The sequence below is a fragment of the Gobius niger genome, assembly GCF_951799975.1.
Source record: "Gobius niger genome assembly, chromosome: 14".
Taxonomy (NCBI): Eukaryota; Metazoa; Chordata; class Actinopteri; order Gobiiformes; family Gobiidae; genus Gobius; species Gobius niger.
The window spans coordinates 30,708,413-30,732,120 of record NC_136865.1 but is presented as its reverse complement, the minus strand read 5'-3'; the positions used below and the strand labels follow the sequence as shown (position 1 = coordinate 30,732,120).

At 42.2% G+C, this 23,708-nt stretch overlaps 1 protein-coding gene across 1 annotated transcript; it reads left to right on the top strand.

The window, feature by feature from the left end:
* Positions 1-350: 350 nt before the first annotated feature.
* oscp1a (organic solute carrier partner 1a) lies at positions 351-22,925 on the top strand (the record flags this gene model as incomplete). Its single annotated transcript, XM_079570343.1, has 11 exons — positions 351-462; positions 1,583-1,753; positions 3,469-3,623; positions 4,700-4,867; positions 7,310-7,390; positions 7,481-7,584; positions 11,104-11,232; positions 17,268-17,322; positions 18,195-18,346; positions 19,531-19,591; positions 22,800-22,925. The coding sequence occupies 11 exons, from the start codon at positions 351-353 to the stop codon at positions 22,923-22,925; spliced, it is 1,314 nt and encodes a 437-aa protein (XP_079426469.1).
* Between the last annotated feature and the right edge of the window lie 783 nt (positions 22,926-23,708).

Genomic DNA, 23,708 nt, shown 5'->3' with positions numbered 1-23,708 from the left:
GGGGGCGGGGCATATTTCTGAAAATCGCTCGTCGTCCACGTGTCGCCTCTTGGCCCTCGCTCCTTTCAGCCCTCAAATGCCTCCGCCGTCTCAGCTCCGACCCCATTGGCCGCAGTCCCAGCTTATCTGGACCAATCAGCTTTGGCCCTGACCATCTGTTCACGTGGATCCAAATCTCCAAAGGACTTAACCTGCAGGGACGACTCAGACGCTCTGGAATCACCGGCAGCAGCTCCGGCTCTGGCTCTAAAATGCCGTTCGATTCAGCTCTGCCTCCGAACCTCCGGGACAGACTCTCACCCCGGCACCCGTGAGTTCACTCGACCCGTTTCCAGCTGAGGTTTCCGGAGATGTCGACCCGGACGCTGCCCCTGGTCTTCATCAACCTCGGGGGAGAAATGCTGTACATTCTAGACCAGCGTCTGACAGAGAGCAACACGAGCGAGGACGGGTCCAACAGAGGTACGGCAGAAGATAAACAGCCTTAACCCCTTAACCCCCACCTGAACTGAGCACATGTTCTCCAGTTTGGCTTTACCCCAATCCAAAAGCTTCTGAACAAAGGTGTGAAAATGGTAACAAAACTGAGACGAAAACAATGATGGAAATGTGACAAAAAAGTGAGAAAACATTGACAAGAAAGTGACGAAAAATTGGTGGAAAAGCGGCAAAAATGAGACAAAAAAAATGACAAAAAAATGACAAATATTTGACAAAAACGTGACAAAAAAAGACACAAATTTGATTTTAAAAAATGTCAAAAATGTGACAGAAAATGTCACAAGAAATTGACAAAAAAATGACAAAAAAATGACAAATATTTGACAAAAACGTGACAAAAAAGACACACATTTGATTTAAAAAATTACAAAAAAGGGACCAAAAAAATGACAAAAATGTGACAAAAAATGACAAAAATGTGACATAAATTGATGAAAAAGCGGCAAAAATGAGACAAAAAAAATGACAAAAAAATGACAAATATTTGACAAAAACGTGACAAAAAAAGACACAAATTTGATTTAAAAAAATGACAAAAATGTGACAGAAAATGACAAAAAATGTGACAAAAAAATGACAAAAATGTGACAAAAAAAGACACAAATTTGATTAAAAAAATGACGAAAAAATGTGACAAAAAAGTGAGAAAACATTGACAAAAAAGTGACAAAAAAGTGACGAAAAAATGACAAAAAAATGATAAATATTTGACAAAAATATGACAAAAAAAGACACAAATTTGATTAAAAAAATGACAAAAATGTGACAGAAAATGACAAAAAAACTACAAAAAAAGGACAAAAAAATGTGACAAAACATGACAAAAATGACAAAAAATGACCAAAATTGGATAAAAATGTGACAAAAAAATGACAAAAATATGAGAAATATGTGAGAAAAAATTTTACGAAAAAAGGGACAAAAATGTGACAAAAAAATTACAAACATTTGACAAAAAATGACCAAAAAAATGACAAAAATGTGATAAAAAATTGACAAAAAAATGACAAAAAAGTAACAAAAATGAGAGGTTAAAGTGTTTTCCTGATCTCTGATGACCGGATTGACCTTCTGTCTGCAGGGCTGTGGACGGAGAGCGACAGGAGGAGAGGTGAGGGCGGCTCCAACCCGGGGGGAATCTGGCCTTTAGAACAGGTCACGACCCAGAGGAGACAGACTCATGGAGGCCACAGACTTGGAAAGCTGTTACTTCGAAGTGGAGCCGAGCGATATATCGTCTCTAACGGGGTCGGCAAGTTTGCGTCACCAAGGGCCGATTTTCATCATCGCCAAAACACCGAGGGCCGAACCTCACTATTGTAGCTAAGAACCATTTTCTGCAAATGCCAATGTTTTACATCAGTGGTTCTAAAGTGGTCCGGCCCCGAGACCCACCATTACCTTAATGACCAGCTGCGACCCAAATAAAACTGTACTTTGTCATATATCGCAAAAATATTGCATTTACCGCACGTTTTTACTGAACAAGCCGTAGATTTACTTTGAAGACTGAAATCATGATCAAAACAACCCAATAATTCAGATTTGAACAGACTCCAGTGTGTTTCCCAGTAGTTTTAGATGGAAAATATTGAAAAAAAAAGTTCCCTGTTGGCTCACGACCCACTTTTGAGTCCCCGACCCACCAGTTGAGAATCACTGTTTTACATTATTATGACCAAGTGGGATGTTCTGCAAAGACATTTAAAAAATACACCAGAAAAAGACACTATGGCTCGCATTTTTAGAGAACTTTAACACAGGGGTGTCAAACTCATTTTGGGTCTCGGGCCGAAATTCAGCTCCCACGGCGGGCCGCGGGCCACATATAATAGAGAAAATGTTTCCAATAAATGAATAATAATAAGCTGTGATTTGATCAAAGCCCCAACTTGACTGTAGCTTCATCAATGACAACGGCTTACACTTGTATTGCACTTTACAAGCCTGTGTCACAAGTTCCTGAAAGTGCAGTCGTCATTATTCATTCACTTGGTGGTGGTAAACTGTTATTGAAGCCACAGCCGCCCTGGGGCAGACTGTCCATTTACCACATGGCTTTATAATGTGTTGTTCATATCCTGAGCTCTTATTATGTCAGTGCCCTCTGCTGGACATGTGTGGAACTCTATCCTTTTTTTTTAATTTAATCCCCCCTAGTGGCTAGAATGAGCATTCTGGTTATTCTTTAAAAATTCATAACTCCGCGCAGGAATGGGCTAGAGACTTATTTTTAAATCATCTCGCGGGCCTGATCCGGCCCGCGGGCCATATGTTTGACACCCCTGCTTTAACAGGTATTTGATCGCTTATTTGCATAATCATATTTCTCAAAATCATATTGGGGGCCAGAGGTTCTGTGCTGGAGGGCTGGATTTGGCCCCGGGCCTGACATCGCCTGCCCCTGGTTTATGTTATATGGTCTTACATATTACATGGTTTATATGTTGTATGGTTAATATATTGTATGGTTAATATATTATGTGGTTTATATATGATATGGTTTAAGTTTTCAGGTTCTAGCATGTGATGATGTCACATGACCCAGTGGGCGGAGCCTGTTGTTACTACATTACACTTTCACAAGTCGTATCTAAAAATAAAATGTATGAATTACAACAATGATCATTAGTATCAGTCAGTGGGTCCACGATCTCTGTACAAAACCAAACATGTTATAATATATAATATATACATAATATACATACATAATACTATCGGCCTTTAAAACGCTGTGATGTGACCTGAAACCAGCTGTCTGAACCAGGTCAGATACACAACATTAACACTAATATAGTTATTATTTATATAAATGTAAGGTTGTTATTTTATACTCACTACTGCCACCTCAGGTCTTCTGTGTAACTGCAGCTTCTATATTAAGCTCGTGCGTGACGGCACTTCTGACCCGAAGTAACAACTTTCTGACCCAGGATTTCAGAGAAAAAGTCGATGTTTCTGTTTCAGTTTTGGGCGACGTCGTCGGGACGATGTTCAGCAAAACCTTCATGGACGAACTGTTCAAACCTCAGACGCTTTACTCCCACCGGACCCTGAAGACGGTGATGACGCGCCTCGCACACGCCTCCATCATGAGGCTCAACCCCGCCTCCATGGACCGGGTAAGGACTAAACACGACGCCTCCCTCATGAGGCTCAACCCCGCCTCCATGGACCTAAGGACTAAACACGACGCCTCCATCATGAGGCACAACCCCGCCTCCATGGACCGGGTAAGGACTAAACACGACGCCTCCATCATGAGGCTCAACCCCGCCTCCATGGACCGGGTAAGGACTAAACACGACGCCTCCCTCATGAGGCTCAACCCCGCCTCCATGGACCGGGTAAGGACTAAACACGACGCCTCCCTCATGAGGCTCAACCCCGCCTCCATGGACCGGGTAAGGACTAAAGACACGCCTCCATCATGAGGCTCAACCCCGCCTCCATGGACCGGGTAAGGACTAAACACGACGCCTCCATCATGAGGCACAACCCCGCCTCCATGGACCGGGTAAGGACTAAACACGACGCCTCCATCATGAGTCTCAACCCCGCCTCCATGGACCGGGTAAGGACTAAACGTGGCCCGGGTCAGGACTAAACGTGGCCCTGGTAAGGACTAAACGTGGCCCTGGTAAGGACTAAACGTGGCCCGGGTAAGGACTAAACGTGGCCTAGGTCAGGACTAAACGTGGCCCGGGTAAGGACTAAACGTGGCCCGGGTAAGGACTAAACGTGGCCTAGGTCAGGACTAAACGTGGCCCGGGTAAGGACTAAACGTGGCCCGGGTCAGGACTAAACGTGGCCCGGGTAAGGACTAAACGTGGCCCTGGTAAGGACTAAACGTGGCCCGGGTAAGGACTAAACGTGGCCTAGGTCAGGACTAAACGTGGCCCGGGTAAGGACTAAACGTGGCCCGGGTAAGGACTAAACGTGGCCTAGGTCAGGACTAAACGTGGCCCGGGTAAGGACTAAACGTGGCCCGGGTCAGGACTAAACGTGGCCCGGGTCAGGACTAAACGTGGCCTGGGTAAGGACTAAACGTGGCCTGGGTCAGGACTAAACGTGGCCCGGGTCAGGACTAAACGTGGCCCGGGTAAGGACTAAACGTGGCCTGGGTAAGGACTAAACGTGGCCCGGGTAAGGACTAAACGTGGCCCGGGTAAGGACTAAACGTGGTGTTGCCCTGCAGTTGTACGAGCTGATGGTCATGGCCTTCAAGTACCAGGTCTTCCTCTGCCCGAGGCCCAAAGATCTGCTCCTCATCAGCCACAACCACCTGGACTCCATCAGGACCCTGGTCCAGGACACGCCCGCGGTCCTGAACCAGGTCCAGGAGACGCAGCGCCGGCTCATCGAGGTACAGGGACTAAACCCGGACTAAACGAGGACTAATACAGGACCAAACCGGGACTAAACCCGGACTAATACAGGACTAATACAGGACCAAACCGGGACTAAACCCGGACTAATACAGGACCAAACCGGGACTACACCGGGACTAAACCAGGACTGAACCGGGACTGAACCAGGACAAAACCGGGACTAAACCGGGACTAAACTGTGACTAAACCAGGACTAAACTGTGACTAAACCGGGACTGAACCGGGACTGAACCGGGACTGAACCGGGACTGAACCGGGACTACACCGGGACTAAACCGGGACTGAACCGGGACTGAACCGGGACTACACCGGGACTGAACCGGGACTAAACCGGGACTGAACCGGGACTGAACCGGGACTGAACCGGGACTACACCGGGACTAAACCGGGACTGAACCGGGACTGAACCGGGACTACACCGGGACTAAACCGGGACTGAACCGGGACTGAACCGGGACTGAACCGGGACTAAACCGGGACTGAACCGGGACTGAACCGGGACCGAACCGGGACTAAACTGTTACTAAACCAGGACTAAACCGAGACTAAACCGGGACTAAACCGGGACTACACCGGGACTAAACCGGGACTAAACCGAGACTAAACCGGGACTAAACTAGGACTAAACCGGGACTGAACCAGGACTGAACCGGGACTAAACCGGGACTAAACCGGGACTACACCGGGACTAAACCGGGACTAAACCAGGACTGAACCGGGACTAAACTGTTACTAAACCAGGACTAAACCGAGACTAAACCAGGACTAAACCGGGACTAAACCGGGACTAAACCAGGACTAAACCGGGACTGAACCGGGACTGAACCGGGACCGAACCGGGACTAAACTGTTACTAAACCAGGACTAAACCGAGACTGAACCGGGACTAAACCAGGACTGAACCGGGACTGAACCGGGACTGAACCGGGCCAAAACCGGGACTGAACCGGGACTGAACCGGGACTGAACCGGGACTACACCGGGACTAAACCGGGACTGAACCGGGACTGAACCGGGACTACACCGGGACTAAACCAGGACTAAACCGGGACTGAACCGGGACTACACCGGGACTGAACCGGGACTAAACCGGGACTGAACCGGGACTGAACCGGGACTGAACCGGGACTACACCGGGACTGAACCGGGACTGAACCGGGACTACACCGGGACTGAACCGGGACTGAACCGGGACTGAACCGGGACTGAACCGGGACTGAACCGGGACTACACCGGGACTGAACCGGGACTGAACCGGGACTGAACCGGGACTGAACCGGGACTGAACCGGGACTGAACCGGGACTACACCGGGACTAAACCGGGACTGAACCGGGACTGAACCGGGACTGAACCGGGACTGAACCGGGACTACACCGGGACTGAACCGGGACTGAACCGGGACTGAACCGGGACTGAACCGGGACTGAACCGGGACTGAACCGGGACTACACCGGGACTAAACCGGGACTGAACCGGGACTGAACCGGGACTGAACCGGGACTACACCGGGACTGAACCGGGACTAAACTAGGACTAAACTAGGACTAAACTCGGACTAAACCCGGACTAATACAGGACTGAACCAGGACTGAACCGGGACTAAACTGTGACTAAACCGGGACTAAACTGTGACTAAACCGGGACTGAACCGGGACTGAACCGGGACTAAACCGGGACTGAACCGGGACTAAACTAGGACTAAACCGGGACTAAACTGTGACTAAACCAGGACTAAACCAGGACTACACCGGGACTAAACTAGGACTAAACTCGGACTAAACCCGGACTAATACAGGACTAAACTGGGACTACACCGGAACTAAACTGTGACTAAACCAGGACTAAACCGGGACTAAACCAGGACTAAACCGGGACTAAACTAGGACTAAACCGGGACTGAACCAGGACTGAACCGGGACTAAACCGGGACTAAACCGGGACTACACCGGGACTAAACCGGGACTAAACCAGGACTGAACCGGGACTAAACTGATACTAAACCAGGACTAAACCGAGACTAAACCAGGACTAAACCGGGACTAAACCGGGACTAAACCAGGACTAAACCGGGACTGAACCGGGACTGAACCGGGACCGAACCGGGACTGAACCGGGACCGAACCGGGACTAAACTGTTACTAAACCAGGACTAAACCGAGACTAAACCGGGACTAAACCGAGACTGAACCGGGACTAAACCAGGACCGAACCGGGACTGAACCGGGACCGAACCGGGACTAAACTCTTACTAAACCAGGACTAAACAGAGACTAAACCGGGACTAAACCAGGACTAAAGCAGGAGTAAACCAGGACTAAACTGGGACTAAACCGGGACTAAACCAGGACTAAAGCAGGAGTAAACCAGGACTAAACTGGGACTAAACCAGGACTAAACCTGGATTCTGGTCCTCAGACGTACACGGGTTTTCCTCCTGGAGAACTTCAGCTGCTGCGACAAACGCTGCTCATCTTCTTCCAGGATTACCACATCCGAGTGAGTACTTATACTTATACTACTACTACTACTACTACTACTACTACTACTGTACTACTACACCATAGAGAAACTGTGTCTGTCCTGCAGGTGTCGCTGTTCCTGAAGAGCCGGATCCAGAACCCGAACGGACGCTTCGTGTTGGGGACGACTGGACCGGTGCCTCGCGGGGCCGACGTCCCGGGACTCATCAGGTCCGACCACACTTTCCCTCACGTCACTTTTTTGTCATTTTTTTTGTCACATTTTTGTCATTTTTTCATCATTTATTTTAGCAATTTTTTTTCATGTTTTTTTGTCACATTTGTGTCATTTTCTTTGTCAATTTTGTAGCAATTTTTTGTCATGTATTTGTCAAATTTTGTCACATTTTTATCACATTTTTTTTACATTTTTCTCATTTTTTGGTCAATTTTTTAGCTATTTTTTGTCATGTTTTTGTCACATTTTTGTATTATTTTTTTAATCATTTTTTGTCACATTTGTGTCATTTTTTTGTCAATTTTGTAGCAATTTTTTGTAATGTTTTTGTCACATTTTGTCACATTTTTATCACATTTTTTTTACATTTTTCTCATTTTTTGGTCAATTTTTTAGCTATTTTTTGTCATGTTTTTGTCACATTTTTATCACATTTTTGTCATTTTTTTGTCACATTTTTGTCATTTTTTTGTCATTTTTGTAGCAATTTTTTGTCATGTTTTTGTCACATTTTGTTACATTTTTATCACATTTTTGTCACATTTTTGTATTATTTTTAATCATTTTTTGTCACATTTGTGTCATTTTTTGTCAATTTTGTAGCAATTTTTTGTAATGTTTTTGTCACATTTTGTCACATTTTTATCACATTTTTTTCACATTTTTGTCATTTTTTGGTCAATTTTTTAGCTATTTTTTGTCATGTTTTTGTCACATTTTTGTATTTTTTTAACAATTTTTTTTATCACATTTTGGTCATTTTTTGTCATTTTTGTAGCAATTTTTTGTCATGTTTTTGTCACATTTTCGTCAAATTTTTATCACATTTTTGTCATATTTTCATCATTTTTTGGTCACATTTTTGTCATATTTTCGTTCATTTTTTGTCAATTTCTTGTGACATTTTTGCCACTTTTTCATCAATTTTTCGTCACTTTTTTGTCACATTTCCATCATTGTTTTCGTCTCAGTTTTGTTGCTATTTTCACAGCTTTTTTCCAGAAGCTTTTGGACTGGGGTAAAGCCAAACTGGAGAAAATGCTCTCGGTTCAGGTGGGAGTTAAGGGGTTAAAGTCTGGTTTTAGACTAAATTGCATTATAAATAAAATGCATTATATTATTATTATTATTATTATTAAAGCTCAGACCTGCATCACGTGATTTTATTCTTTTTTACTTTTCATTTAATTTTTAGGAGTCGACCAAAATATCTGCAGAATTATTTTTTATTGTCAAATGTTTTTATTTTAGTTCTGTGACTTTTCTTTTTTTCCTTTTTGTCCCGGCCTCGCTCTGACCTGCTGGGGTAAAACGTTTCCGTGGAGACAATAATGATCCTCAGCGCTGACCCTGTGGCGTCTTTAGGCTGTGGGTGTTTCCTTTTAGCTTCGCTGTTGTTGTTTTTTTTTACGAGCGTGAATGCGGTGAATATTTGCATATAGACCTGAGTGACGCCGACCCAACCCAAACCTGCAGCGCTTTCTCTGTATGCAAATGAGCGGGACGCCCTGTTGTTGTTCAGGTGAAACCTCCTGTGAGACTAAACTATTATTATACTAAATTAACCCGGTTTAGTTTCTTTAGTGAGCGGCTTCAAACACTCTGCTATTGTTCATGCGATTATGAAACGTTCTGATAACGGCCAACAGCTGAACAAACATCAACTCTGTTTTTCACATGAGAAGTTGCATAATGCAGCTTTAACCTCATGTTGCTAGAATAATGTTAGAGGTGTCATCAAAAGGTGACAAAAAATGACACAAAAATTACAAAAACGTGACAAAAAATGACAAAAAATGAAAAAAAAAAAGGCCAAAATGTGATGAAAAAGTGACAAAAATTTGACAAAAATGTGACATAAAAAACAAAAACATGTGACGAAAATGTGACGAAAATGTCACAAAAAAGTTGCAATAAGTGATGAAAAAGTGATGAAAAAAAACAAAAATGTGACAATTTTTTTTTTAAATAAATGTGACAAAATTTTATGAAAAAAGTTAAAAAAAAGATGAAAAAATGACAAAAAATTGACAAAATGTGATGAAAAAATGGACAAAAAAGTGACAAAATTTTATGAAATAGTGACAAAAAATAAAACAAAAAGTGACAAAATTTGATGAAAAAAGTAAAAAAAAAACAAAGAAAAAATGACAAAAAATGACAAAAAATGACAAAAAAAGACAAAAAATTACAAAAATGTGACAAAAATGCAACAAAAATGTGACAAAAAAAACAAAAAATGACGAAAATGTGACAAAAAAGTTGCAATAAGTGATGAAAAAGTGATGAAAAAAGTAACAAAAATGTGACGAAATAGTGACCAAAAAAAAAATCGCCACTTTTTTGTCAAAATGTGATGAAAAAAGTGACAAAAAATGATTTTAAAAAAATGATTTAAAAATGTTACAAAAATGTGATGAAAAAGTGACGATTTAAAAAAAAGTGACAAAATTTGATGAAATAGTGACAAAAAATAAAACAAAAAGTGACAAAATGTGATGAAAAAAGTAAAAAAAAAACAAAGAAAAAATTACAAAAAAGTGACAAAATGTGATGAAAATAGTAAAAAAAAATGCAACAAAAAAGTGACAGAAAAGTGATGAGAAGGTGATAAAAAAGTGACAAAAATCTGACAAAAATGTGACAAAAAAAACAAAAAAATGACGAAAATGTGACAAAAAAGTTGCAATAAGTGATGAAAAAGTGATGAAAAAATGTAAAAAAATGACAAAGTTACAAAATGTGATGAAAAAAGTAAAAACAAAAAAACGATGAAAAAATGACACAATTTGATGAAAAAAGTGACAAAAAAGTGATGAAATAGTGACGAAATTCTTTTTTTAAAAAGTGACAAAATGTGATAAAGTAAAAAAAAAACGATGTATAATTGACAAAAAAAGACAAAAAGTGACAAAATGTGATGAAAACAGTAAAAAAAAAGATACAAAAATGACAAAAAAGTGACAAAAAATTACAAAATGTGTTGGAAAAAAGTGATGAAAAATGACAAGTGACAAAAGTGTGACGAAAAAGAAACAAAAATGACAAAAAAAAATGTCAAAATGTGATTAAAAAGGTGACAAAAATGTGATGAAAAAAGTGATGAAAAATGACACCAAAAAAAAGTAACAAAAATGCAACAAAAAAGTTACGAAAATTTGACAAAAAGTTACATAAAAGTGACATAAAAGTGACAAAAAAGTGACAAATGTTTGACTAAAACGCAACAAAAAAGAAACCCAAATGTGCAAAAGAGTTTTGTCGATCGGGAGAATCTTGGGAGCAGAAGAAATGTGAATGAGACTAAAACATTTGAGTAAAGCTTTTACTGAAAACAATAAATTCTGTTTTTGCAGCTGATGAAAAGTTTCAGACTTGCTTTAGGCCTTTGTTTCTGAAGCTCCTCAGTCACAGATGAACCTGCTGGTTATTGGACATCTTTCCAAACCGTTTAGAGGAACTTCTCTGCATGACCTGTTTCACATTGTTTGAATGTTGTGGTGTCTCTGCAGGATGTTGGACCTCAGGGGGAGGGAGGTGCAGCGCTGCCAGTTTCCCACAGGGGGCGCTTACACCAATGCGATCAGAGAGGGCAGCTTCGACATCAGCGGAGAGCGAGTCCTCAAGCTGGGAACGAACATGTGAGGAAAACATCTGCAAGTACAACTAACTATAACACTGGGCCTGATCTGGGACAGGGCGGGAACCAACTGTCCTGGGTTTGAGTCATTATTATAGAAGAAATCTGTCCATTCTCACGTTTTGGTCTTGTTTTTTTCACTTAATTATTGTTTTTTTTAAGAAGTTAAGAGGTTGATTGCATTGGCGGCGCCAGGGGGGGTCTTGGGGGGTCTCAAGACCCTCCCAAAAAACGCCTTGACCCCCCATTAAACCCCCCAACCCCTTCTTAATTAAATACATGTAAATCCCTCCTCCGTGAACATGACGGGCCTGATGATCTCCGCCGCTGCGGGCGGCTGTATGCGCTGCTGTGTCTGTCTTTCGTGCGCAGTGACTGTCACGTTTCTTTCTTGGTGAACGCCACGACGGGCGCGTGTCTCGCTGTTTACAACATGCCTGAGCGCGGGGCTGACAGAGGGAGAAGCAGCTGCAGCGACATTAATGAAAGTGCACCGGGCGGATGGAAGTCTGTGAACTCCACAGCAGGATCTGGTCACGCACAAACCGCGTGTTCATTTTAGCGTATTACTGCCGCTCACGCACACAATGTCCACCTTTTGCTTTGATAGTGCCCTAGCCCGCCTGCCCCGGTGTAAAGATTTTAAACTACCCCCCATTTCAGGCTACCCCCCGGTAATTTGAAATCAGTTTCAAGTTACCCCCGGGGGTAAGATGAACGCGATTTCAAGCTACCCCCCCTGATTTCAGACTACCCCCCTCTCAACTGCTTTCTTCATCCATAAAATACCTTACAGGAACCGCAGTTGGAGCCGTAACCTTAAGGATAGTGGAGTTTACGAACTAAAGCTAACCTTACCTTAGCCCTAACCTTAAGGATAGTGGAGTTTACGAACTAAAGCTAACCTTACCTTAGCCCTAAACTTAAGGATAGTGGAGTTTACGAACTAAAGCTAACCTTACCGTAGCCCTAAACTTAAGGATAGTGGAGTTTACGAACTAAAGCTAACCTTACCTTAGCCCTAAACTTAAGGATAGTGGAGTTTACGAACTAAAGCTAACCTTACCTTAGCCCTAAACTTAAGGATAGTGGAGTTTACGAACTAAAGCTAACCTTACCTTAGCCCTAAACTTAAGGATAGTGGAGTTTACGAACTAAAGCTAACCTTACCGTAGCCCTAAACTTAAGGATAGTGGAGTTTACGAACTAAAGCTAACCTTACCGTAGCCCTAAACTTAAGGATAGTGGAGTTTACGAACTAAAGCTAACCTTACCTTAGCCCTAAACTTAAGGATAGTGGAGTTTACGAACTAAAGCTAACCTTACCGTAGCCCTAAACTTAAGGATAGTGGAGTTTACGAACTAAAGCTAACCTTACCTTAGCCCTAAACTTAAGGATAGTGGAGTTTACGAACTAAAGCTAACCTTACCTTAGCCCTAAACTTAAGGATAGTGGAGTTTACGAACTAAAGCTAACCTTACCTTAGCCCTAAACTTAAGGATAGTGGAGTTTGCGAACTAAAGCTAACATTACCGTAGCCCTAACCTTAAGGATTGTGGAGTTTACGAACTAAAGCTAACATTACCATAAGAAAAGTTACGAGAGTTGTAGCTATTATTAGCAATTAACATCCGGGCATTTTCTATTTAACACAGCCAATACATATTGTGGCGGGGGTAATCTGAAATCAGGGGGGGTAACTTGAAATCAGTTTCAAGTTACCCCCCGGTAGTCTGAAATCAATTTCAAAGTAACGGGGGGTAAGGTGAATGGGGGGGTAGTTTGAAATCGCTACACCGGGGCAGCTGCTGCTCACAGCGGCAGCTCTGCGCTCTGACCGCACAGCTGCCGCTCACACGCACAGAGCGAGCGCCCTGAACAGAAGGGCAGAGACAGGTACCACAGGTACCACACATTCATCACTCCGTTTGTTTGAGTTCTTCACAACATGGACCAAATGAGAGAGCGAGTCAGCCCCTCCCCTCAGCGTTACCATAGAGACCTGTTCCCACCATATGCATTATGACCACATAATGTTAAATAATAATAATAATAATAATGCATTGGTTTTATATAGCGCTTTTCTGGACACTCAAAGACGCTTTACATTGCACTATTCATTCACTCCATGCCCGGTGGTGGTAAGCTACTATTGTAGCCACAGCTGCCCTGGGGTAGACTGACGGAAGCGAGGCAACCAGTCTGCGCCATCGGCCCCTCCGACCACCAACCACTCACTCACTCACTACATTCACTAGGCTTCCTGGTGTTACCAAACGGTCTCCCATCCAAGTACCGACCAGGCCCTTCCTGCTGAGCTTCCAAGGTCTGACGGGATTGGGCAGAGCAAAGAGCTTAAAGCTACAGTCGATCAAACATTAGTTGATAAGATGTAAATTCTTCTTTATGCTAATGATATTTTCTACACATAATGCAACAACATTGATGCTTTGTACATTCTGATTGGATGTAACATTATTTAAAATCATATCTGTAGGTTTCACATGTGTCCTCACTTTTGACCTCAGGCGTCCTGCTTTTCAGTGTAATAGAGCTGGTGACCCTCTGAGGACCAGCACAGCAAGGGCAGGCTCACAGACTTAAGAGAAATGTTTTGACCTTTTTTAAAGCCAAAGTAAATTCTAGTCAAGAGATTTTAGGCAGTTCATGAAGGCATTTATAATTAGATTTGCAATTAATTTGTAAACATTTTGTAAAAATCGATTCCCGGCCCTAATCATTTATTTGACACATTAAAAAATACAAACATAAAAATCCCTGCAACCCCCCACAAACCTTGCTGCACCTACTCTTTTGTAAATATGTTTTGTGTCATAGGCGTGAATATGGCAATTAAAGTTTGAATGTATTGTTTGCAAACTGCTGATTACTACTGATTCATTCATTTAAAACAAAGTAGTTGATCTGCTGTGTTGTTTTTTATGGTTTAGCAGCAGTAATATGCAGTTATTAGCCGTGTCCACTATATTTTTTGTTGGTTTTCATGAGACCCCCTTGAAATGACCAGGACCCCCCATTGCCCCCCCCAATCAAAATTGTCTGGAGCCGCCACTGGTTGATTGTGTCTCTGTTTGTGTAGCTGCGTGTGGCTAACAGAAGCTAACGCAGGAGGAGCTAACCCAGAAAACAGAAGTCTCTTATCCACAAAAGGCCACAACAGCTTTGGTTTTTAGTCCTGTTTTGTTGTACAATGTTCTCTATGCACAGTGACCTCACGTGTTTCCTCCTGGACAGTGAGGTCTGCGCTGTCCTTCCTCTTCACCGTTAGCAGGTCCCACACAAATGAAGCGAGAGTGAAGATTTGATGAAGAACACTGAGCAAAAGGTCGGCTGTGACGGTTTTGTCTTGAGGCTAACGGTTATTAGCACAAAATTTAAATCTAAACTAGTGCAAAGTTTTGAACGAGCCTCGGCCTGTGAGTTGTTAAACTTTTATTGACTTGTTTACACGTTATATTATAAATATTTAACACTAGCCTTTAGCTCATAGGATAAAAGCTCCGCCCTTAATGAGCACTGGCGTCTCCTTTGGCACAACATGTAAATCTGTGGCCTTTCGGCAAAATTCACCTTAAAAAGCAGCACGGGCTGAGGCTTGTAAGAGCTCCTGATGCTGTTGGGCTAAACATGACGTTTTCCTGCAGCCGCAGGAGGTGAGTCTGCACTCGCTCACCTGGACTGAACAAAGCACCGGCTATAAGCTGGTGTACACGCTGACCCCGCGCTGACCCCGCGCTGACCCCGCGCTGACCCCGCGCTGACCCTGCGCTGACCCCACGCTGACCCCGCGCTGACCCCGCGCTGACGGACGACTGAGAGCCATGACCAGCCTGAGACACGGCACTGACGCTGCATAATTCTATATCACCACATGTGAACTTTAATGGTGCTCAGACTCATAAAGGAGCTAACGGCTACACGCTAACCCCGCTCAGACTCATAAAGGAGTTAACGGCTACACGCTAACCCCGCTCAGACTCATAAAGGAGCTAACGGCTACACGCTAACCCCGCTCAGACTCATAAAGGAGCTAACGGCTACACGCTGACCCCGCTCGGACTCATAAAGGAGCTAACGGCTACACGTTAACCCCGCTCAGACTCATAAAGGAGCTAACGGCTACACGCTAACCCCGCTCAGACTCATAAAGGAGCTAACGGCTACACGTTAACCCCGCTCAGACTCATAAAGGCACTAACGGCTACACGCTAACCCCGCTCAGACTCATAAAGGAGTTAACAGCTACACGCTAATGCGCTAATGTTTATCAGTCTGTAACAACAAAAACAACAAACGCCGACACAATGAGACAGAGCACCAAACTCATCCAGGTTTAGTGACGACTGCAGCTTCATATGAGACATTAGCTGCTGATGAGCACATCTGTATGCACATCTGTATGCACATCTGTTTGCACATCTGTATGCACATCTATAAAGCTAACGTACAGAGAGAATTTACTGTGTCGGAGGGATGAACTCTCCAGGTGGACCGTGTGGTATTTTTTTTCTACTACATTTTTATCATTTTAGTTGAAATAGAACATAGTCTTATATTTGCGCTTCAGAAACTGGAATGTTTGAGTTCGTTAATCATAAAATCTACATGTGTTTTGTTGATTCCGCCCCGTGAACTCTCACCTTTTTCATCATGTATGTGTTTGTGTGTCTTTGGGGCAGGAGTCACATGTTCTCACTGCAGAGACTCTGGGCCCGATCTTGTGCATCAAAACGCAGACGATAGCGTGACATTTTGCCTCAGTAGGAGCACTTTGTGATCTTCCACTCCAGACTTAGCGCATTTAAGTGGGTGGAGACACACATTTTCCTCCAACCAGATCGACTCCGCGTCCAGGAGAGTGGTTGTGGGAGTGTGGGGTGAACATGTGCTTTTGTTTTGCTTCGCGTTCACGCCGAGCGCGGCCGATCCGCGCCACAGCGGACGCTGTAGCTCTTTTTCTCTGGAGACGTGAACATGGTTTAGCTCACGATGGGGTAAATAAAGTTTTTAGTTTGACCTGTGAGAGCCTAAGGCTTAAGAAAGAACGCAAGACAGCGCAATGTAAACCAGGAAGTGAATGTCAGCCGTGTTTCCATCAGTGCAGTCGCCTCCTCTTGTGACGCCCCCTCACAGGTGGCGGAGGCGAATGGCACATGTAGCGCCGCCACTCGGAAAATAATTCACCAAGAGCCTGCGCCGCCCCGTGCGCCGCCACAAGATCTAACCCTCTGTCCTTTACCAGACCCTGAGCTGTGTCTTTATCTGTTTGGGACCTGAAGGTAAAAGCTCAGGGAAGGACGGACAGCGGCGTAAGGACCGTCCCGTGAGGACCGTCCCGTCCCGTGAGGACCGTCCCGTCCCGTGAGGACCGTCCCGTGAGGACCGTCCCGTCCCGTGAGGACCGTCCCATGAGGACCGTCCCGTCCCGTGAGGACCATCCCGTCCCATGAGGACACTGTGCACTGAGCCCATTTGGATCAACGCTTATTTGAATGAATCACATCCAAGAAACCGAGAAAGACATCATCCGACAAAGTGATGTTTTCTCAGACGTGCTTCAACAGAGCCACTTTTTACGGCCAGAAATGTGTTTATATGAAACATAGAACAAGTCGGGACGAACAAACCGAACGTGTGGCCAAAATCCGAGGTTTTCCCGGCAAGACACTGCAGGTGAAGACATGACGCTGGATTTAACTCCACACAGAAACATGATGAGAACACCAGCACCGCCCACACTCACCGGCCACACTCGCCGCCCCACACTCACCGGCCACACTGGTCCTCATGGCGTGGAGCAGACTCTTGGTAAACAGCGTTCCTATGTAGCTCTGCTGAAGAACCTGGCTCCAAAGAGGTTTTCTTTCTCTCAAAATGACCCATGTGACCACGCTGGGCTCGGTGTCGTTTGTCTAATGTCTATTTCCTGCCTGATTAGTTTCACCTGAAGCTCCTGTTGTCTTTAAGTCGTTATTCTCTATTGTAACCGTTTGAACTCATTCTTCTCCTTGTAGTTACACGGCGGTGAACCCTGAGGAGACGCACACGTCCAAAGCTCCGTCTGCAAAGGTACAAACACCTCCAGCTCCTCAGGTTTGGAGCGACGCCCTGGCCCTGCAGTCTTTAATTAGCTCTGATTTAGCTCTGGTTCAGTCTTTGATCCTTTATGTTAACAACAGCCCCACAGTCTGAAACAGAGCGCGATTAAGTTCATACTAATTCATTAATACAGAGGTGTTGTTTCAACCTGAGGTGTTAAAACTAGAGCCCTGGAAGTGACATCAGACAAAAACAATTTGGGGGGTGAAAAACAAAACAAAACTTATTTTGCAGGTGGTGGGTCCACAGAAGGACGGCCTCACGGTTCTAACCGGGCCTGTTGGTCTCTCATAACCTAGGACCTGTTTGTCCTGGGAGACCCGATAACAGAGCCCCAGGATCATCCGGTGCTCAAACCCTCCACCACGTTAACCTCCTGAGACCTGAGAGTTTGTCTGGTGCATTTTATAATTGTTCGGGCCAGAAGGTCCTAATTAGTCAAAATTCAAAATTTCAGCTTAATATAATAAGTAGTTAAAGGGGGGGTATTATGCAAAATGGACTTTTTCAAGCTTTACATCATGTTATTATTTCATTCCCTCATTAAAACATGCCTGAAGTGTTGCCTTGGCACATTCACGTATTTTTGAGTAATCTGTAAAAACTCTGATGGCGGCCATTTTAGGGATAGGTTTGCCTGAGTCCTCCTAGCTTTTTTTTCTTCATTTTTCCCACATTTATTGCTCCTCTTTCCCCTCCTTTTCATCCTATTTTTTCCTTTTTCCCCTCAGTTCCTCCTCCTTCTCGACATTGGAGATAAATGTGATATTGTGAATTATTTACATGTATTCAGACTGTGCATGGCCCACCTCCAGTTAAACTTTCCTCCCGTGTGGCGACAGACGGAGTGCGGGCCGAACCCGCTGGCCAAAGAGGAGCTGAACCTTCTGTCCAGACTCATGGGGACGCTCCAGTCCGGGTCCGAGCCCAGGCCGGGTCCAGAGACGGGTTTTAGGATCAACCTGTTCCCCAGTGACCGCGAGGAGGACGAGGCGTGAGTCCTTTACACGACACACGAATATTAACCCCTTAACTCCCACCTGAACCGAGCACGTTTTCTCCAGTTTGGCTTTGCCCCAGTCCAAAAGCTTCTGGAAAAAAGGTGTGAAAATAGCGACAAAACTGAGACGAAAACAATGATGGAAATGTGAGAAAAAAGTGACGAAAAATTGATGAAAAAGAGGCAAAAATGTCACAAAAATGTCACAAGAAATTGACAAAAAATTGACAAAAAATGACAAAAATTTGATGAAAAAATGACAAAAAAAAATTGACAAAAAAATTGACAAAAAATGACAAAAAAAGGACAAAGATGTGACAAAAAAAAGACTAAAAAAAGACAAAAAAGTGACCAAAATGTGATAAAAAATGGACGAAAAAATAACAAATGTGACCAAAAAATGACAAATAAAGTTACAAAAATGAGTTGAAAACAACGATGGAAATGTGACAAAAAAGTGACAAAAAATTTATGAAAAAGAGGCAAAAATGTCAAAAAAATGAACAAAATGTTACAAAATGTGACAAAAAAATGACAAAAATTTGATGAGAAAATGACAAAAATTTGACAAAAAATGACAAAAAAATGACAAAAATTTGACAAAAATTTGACAAAAATTTGACAAAAAAAACACAAAAAAAAGATAAAAAAAGTGACCAAAATGTGATAAAAAATTGACGAAAAAATGACAAAGAATTTGACAAAAAATGACAAATAAAGTTACAAAAATGAGTTGAAAACAATGATGGAAATGTGACAAAACAGTGAGAAAACATTGACAAAAAAGTGACGAAAAATTGATGAAAAAGAGGCAAAAATGTCACAAGAAATTGACAGAAAATGACAAAAATGACAAAAATGTGATAAAAATTTGCCAAAAAAATGACAAAAATGTAATAAAAAATGACAAAAATTTGATGAAAAGTTGACGAAAAAATGACAAAAATGTGACAAAAATGTGACCAAAAAAACTAAAAAAATTTGACAAAAAATGACAAAGAAATGACAAAAAATGTGACAAAAATTAGTTGAATGCCCAACGAAAAAATTATGGAAAAAAGAGGTTAAACTGAACATTAAACTGAATATTAAACTCAATATTAAACTCAATATTAAACTCAATATTAAACTGAACACTAAAGTGAATATTAGTTGTAATGTTATTTGTGTTTGTGCAGAGACACGGAGGGCGGAGCGGAGCCGTCGTGGAGCGGAGTCATAAACATCCAGGCCATGAAGGTAAACGACTTCAGAGACAGAGACAGTCGAGTGTCATTCAGCGCTCGACAAAACAGTCAGAACAAAACACTCAGAACAAAACAGTCAGAACAAAACAGTCAGAACAAAACAGTCAGAACAAAACACTCAGAACAAAACACTCAGAACAAAACACTCAGAACAAAACACTCAGAACAAAACACTCAGAACAAGACACTCAGAACAAAACACTCAGAACAAAACACTCAGAACAAAACACTCAGAACAAAACACTCGGAACAAAACACTCAGAACAAAACAGTCGGAACAAAACAGTCGGAACAAAACACTCAGAACAAAACACTCAGAACAAAACACTCAGAACAAAACACTCGGAACAAAACACTCAGAACAAAACACTCAGAACAAAACACTCAGAACAAAACACTCGGAACAAAACACTCAGATCAAAACAGTCAGAACAAAACAGTCAGAACAAAACACTCAGAACAAAACACTCAGAACAAAACAGTCAGAACAAAACAGTCAGAACAAAACACTCAGAACAAAACAGTCAGAACAAAACACTCAGAACAAAACACTCAGAACAAAACACTCAGAACAAAACACTCAGAACAAAACACTCGGAACAAAACACTCAGATCAAAACAGTCAGAACAAAACAGTCAGAACAAAACACTCAGAACAAAACACTCAGAACAAAACAGTCAGAACAAAACAGTCAGAACAAAACACTCAGAACAAAACAGTCAGAACAAAACACTCAGAACAAAACAGTCAGAACAAAACACTCAGATCAAAACAGTCAGAACAAAACACTCGGAACAAAACACTCGGAACAAAACAGTCAGAACAAAACACTCAGAACAAAACAGAACAAAACACTCAGAACAAAACAGAACAAAACACTCAGATCAAAACACTCAGAACAAAACACTCAGAACAAAACACTCAGAACAAAACACTCAGAACAAAACACTCAGAACAAAACAGTCAGAACAAAACACTCGGAACAAAACACTCAGAACAAAACAGAACAAAACACTTAGAACAAAACACTCAGAACAGGAAATGTGACTGAACTAAAGAGTAAACTCTCTTATCTACAACAACTACAGAAACTTTAGGAGGCAAAAAGTATAAACAATAAAAAATAAATAAACAAATTATAAACAACGTCAGTATTAGCAGGTTTAGAGGTTGATAATTCTCTCCATCTGATACTGAGAGGTTAAGCCCGTTGCATTGTGGGTAATGGAATTTCTTTTGGCTACCAAACAATATCGATAGTTAGCGTGAAGGAACGAAGAAAGCTCTGATCTGGACCGTTTTACCGTCTGGAAAGTTGATGATTTAAAGTGTTTTTGTCGTCGCCGTGGAGACTGAGACGGAGACACAGACCCTGAAAGAACTGAACGTTCATATGTGGAGACGCTTCAAAAGTGACGACTGTTTTTCTCACAGTTTTTCCAACAAGGCCTGCCTTGTTGGAAAAACTGTGAGAAAAACATTTCTGAGCCTTGAAGGCGACTGTTGGACAAAGCCGCCGTCCTGACGTTTTCTAAATATTAACAACATAAATATTTGCATAGATAAAACCTTTTCCCAGGAAAATCATCAAACTCGATGACAGAAATGGAAGGTGAGAAAGGGCTTGGCTCTCCAACCCCTTTGTCCTGATCTTCTACAAACCAGACATGTGGGAAGACACCAACATTTTGACAGCTCAAGGTCACATAAATCTGTTTTCAACCAATCAGCGTGAAGCGGGCGGCTGTCCTGAGGCGCCCGACGCTGAGGCCGTGTGAGTCTGTGTGAGTCTGTGTGAGGCCGTGTGAGTCTGTGGAAGTTTGGCCTCCTGTCAAACGAGGAGAAGGTTCCTACACGCCAGTTGTTGCTCCACCTTTCCCCTAATTCTCTCCATTCCTGATGATGTTTTTACTACAAATGATTCTCCATGGACTGTGCTTAACCTCTTAACTCCCGCCTGAACCGAGAGCATTTTCTGCAGTTCAGCTTCACCCAAATCCTGTAGGTCAGTGTAACGCCTCATTTGAAAGCGAAGATCTACAGAACTCATCTGAATGGATCTTTTTCCTCACGTCATCACATTTTTTTCCATTTTGTTTGGGTGGGGTATTCAACTCATTTTTGTAACTTTGTCATTTTTTTGTCACATTTTTTGTAATTTTTTTGTCTTTTTTAAGTCATTTTTTTCGTCATTTTTTGTCACTTTTTTGTCCTTTTTGTTCACATTTTTGAAATTTTTTCGTCACTTTTTCGTCATTTTTTTGTCACATTTTTGTCACATTTTTTGTCACATTTTTTTCATTTTTTTGTCATATTTTTTTGTCATTTTTTTGTCATTTTTTTGTCATTTTTTTGGTCACTTTTTCGTCATTTTTTGTCACATTTTTGTCACATTTTTGTCATTTTTTTGTCATTTTTTCGTCATTTTTTCGTCATTTATTTGTCACATTTTTGTCATTTTTTAGTCTTTTTTTTGTCATTTTTTCGTCATTTTTCGTCACTTTTTCGTCATTTTTTTGTCACATTTTTGTCACATTTTTGTCATTTTTTTGTCATTTATTTGTCACATTTTTGTCACATTATTGTCACATTTTTGTCACATTTTTGTCATTTTTTAGTCTTTTTTTTGTCATTTTTTCGTCATTTTTCGTCACTTTTTCGTCATATTTTTGTCACATTTTTGTCACATTTTTGTCACATTTTTGTCTTTTTTTTACATTATTTTGTAATTTTTTTGTCATTTTTTTTCATATTTTTGAAAAAAAATTGTCACTTTTTCGGAATTTTTTTGTCACATTTTTGTCACATTTTTTCGTAATTTTTGTCACTTTTTTGTCATTTTTTTGTCACATTTTTGTCATTTTTTCATCATTTTTTGTCACATTTTTTTTGGTCATTTTTTGTCATATTTTTGTCGATTTTTCTCCCTTTTTTGTCACATCTTCATCATAGTTTTCGTTTCAGTTTTGTTGCTATTTTCACAGCTTTTTTCCCGAAGCTTTTGGATTGGGGTAAAGCCAAACTGGAGAAAATGTGCTCGGTTCAGGTGGGGGTTAAGGGGTTAAGTAAAGTCTCACACAGGGAACACTCAAAGCTTTTACAGACCCTGGTTCCATCTGAGGCCACTTGTTCATGAGCGTTTAGAGACAAAAGTGCAAATATCTGAACCTCATACTGACTGATCCTCATCCTCCTGCAGGACGTGGAAGCCGCCTCAGAACTGGCTCAGATTCTGGGACAGTTCACGGAGGAAGAAGAACCGTCCGAAAAGCAAACGTGCACCAAAGGAGACGAGCTGCTGGCCCTGATGGACGACCTGGGCTGAACCGAACATGGTTTTATTACGGATAAACATATCAGAAACCCGGGCGGGGGGTGATCGACGTTTACATTAGACCGACTTGTTTGTCGTAGAACATTTCTCAGGAAGTTGAGCCAAAATCGAATGTAAATAAACAACACGCAGTTTGAGATATGTTTTATTCTTGGGAGTGTGGTTTGGGTCCCTCCGGTGGTGCTTTCAGGTGATGCAGTTCTTGTTCATTTGTAAAGCAGTCATTCTAATAAAGCTAAGATATTTGACCATTTGTTTTTGTATTTATTCATGTAACATTTACTCATGAACTTGCATTTCTCATTATACAAAAATGTACAATTTACAAATACTTTGGGACATTTTCTATTAGTTTTTTTTTTTTGCCGGGTTCAATATTTGGTTTTTCAATGGGCTCTATGCACAGTGACCCCACGTGATTTCCGCCTGGACAGTCAGCCAGACGCTGTCCTTCCTGTCCGTTATCTCTTCCCATTAAAAATGAGCAGGTCCCACAGAAATGAAGCAATTGGCTTGTTGCACGGTATGGCTATGCTAGTTCCTCTGACCTGAAGTTGTGAGCGCTAGTACTTCCTGTCTGTATTCTTTTCCTATAGAGATGAGCTCGGACCTCGGATAACAATCATATTTTCTAAAGATTAAAATGTGGGCGAGTTGGTGAGTTTCTGGTAGATGATCATTTACCGTGCGTTCAAATCTTAACGTAGGATGTAACGAGTTCCGAGGAGACGCCTGTGATCATAAAGGATTGATAGCTTGTCTTGAAGCTAAAGG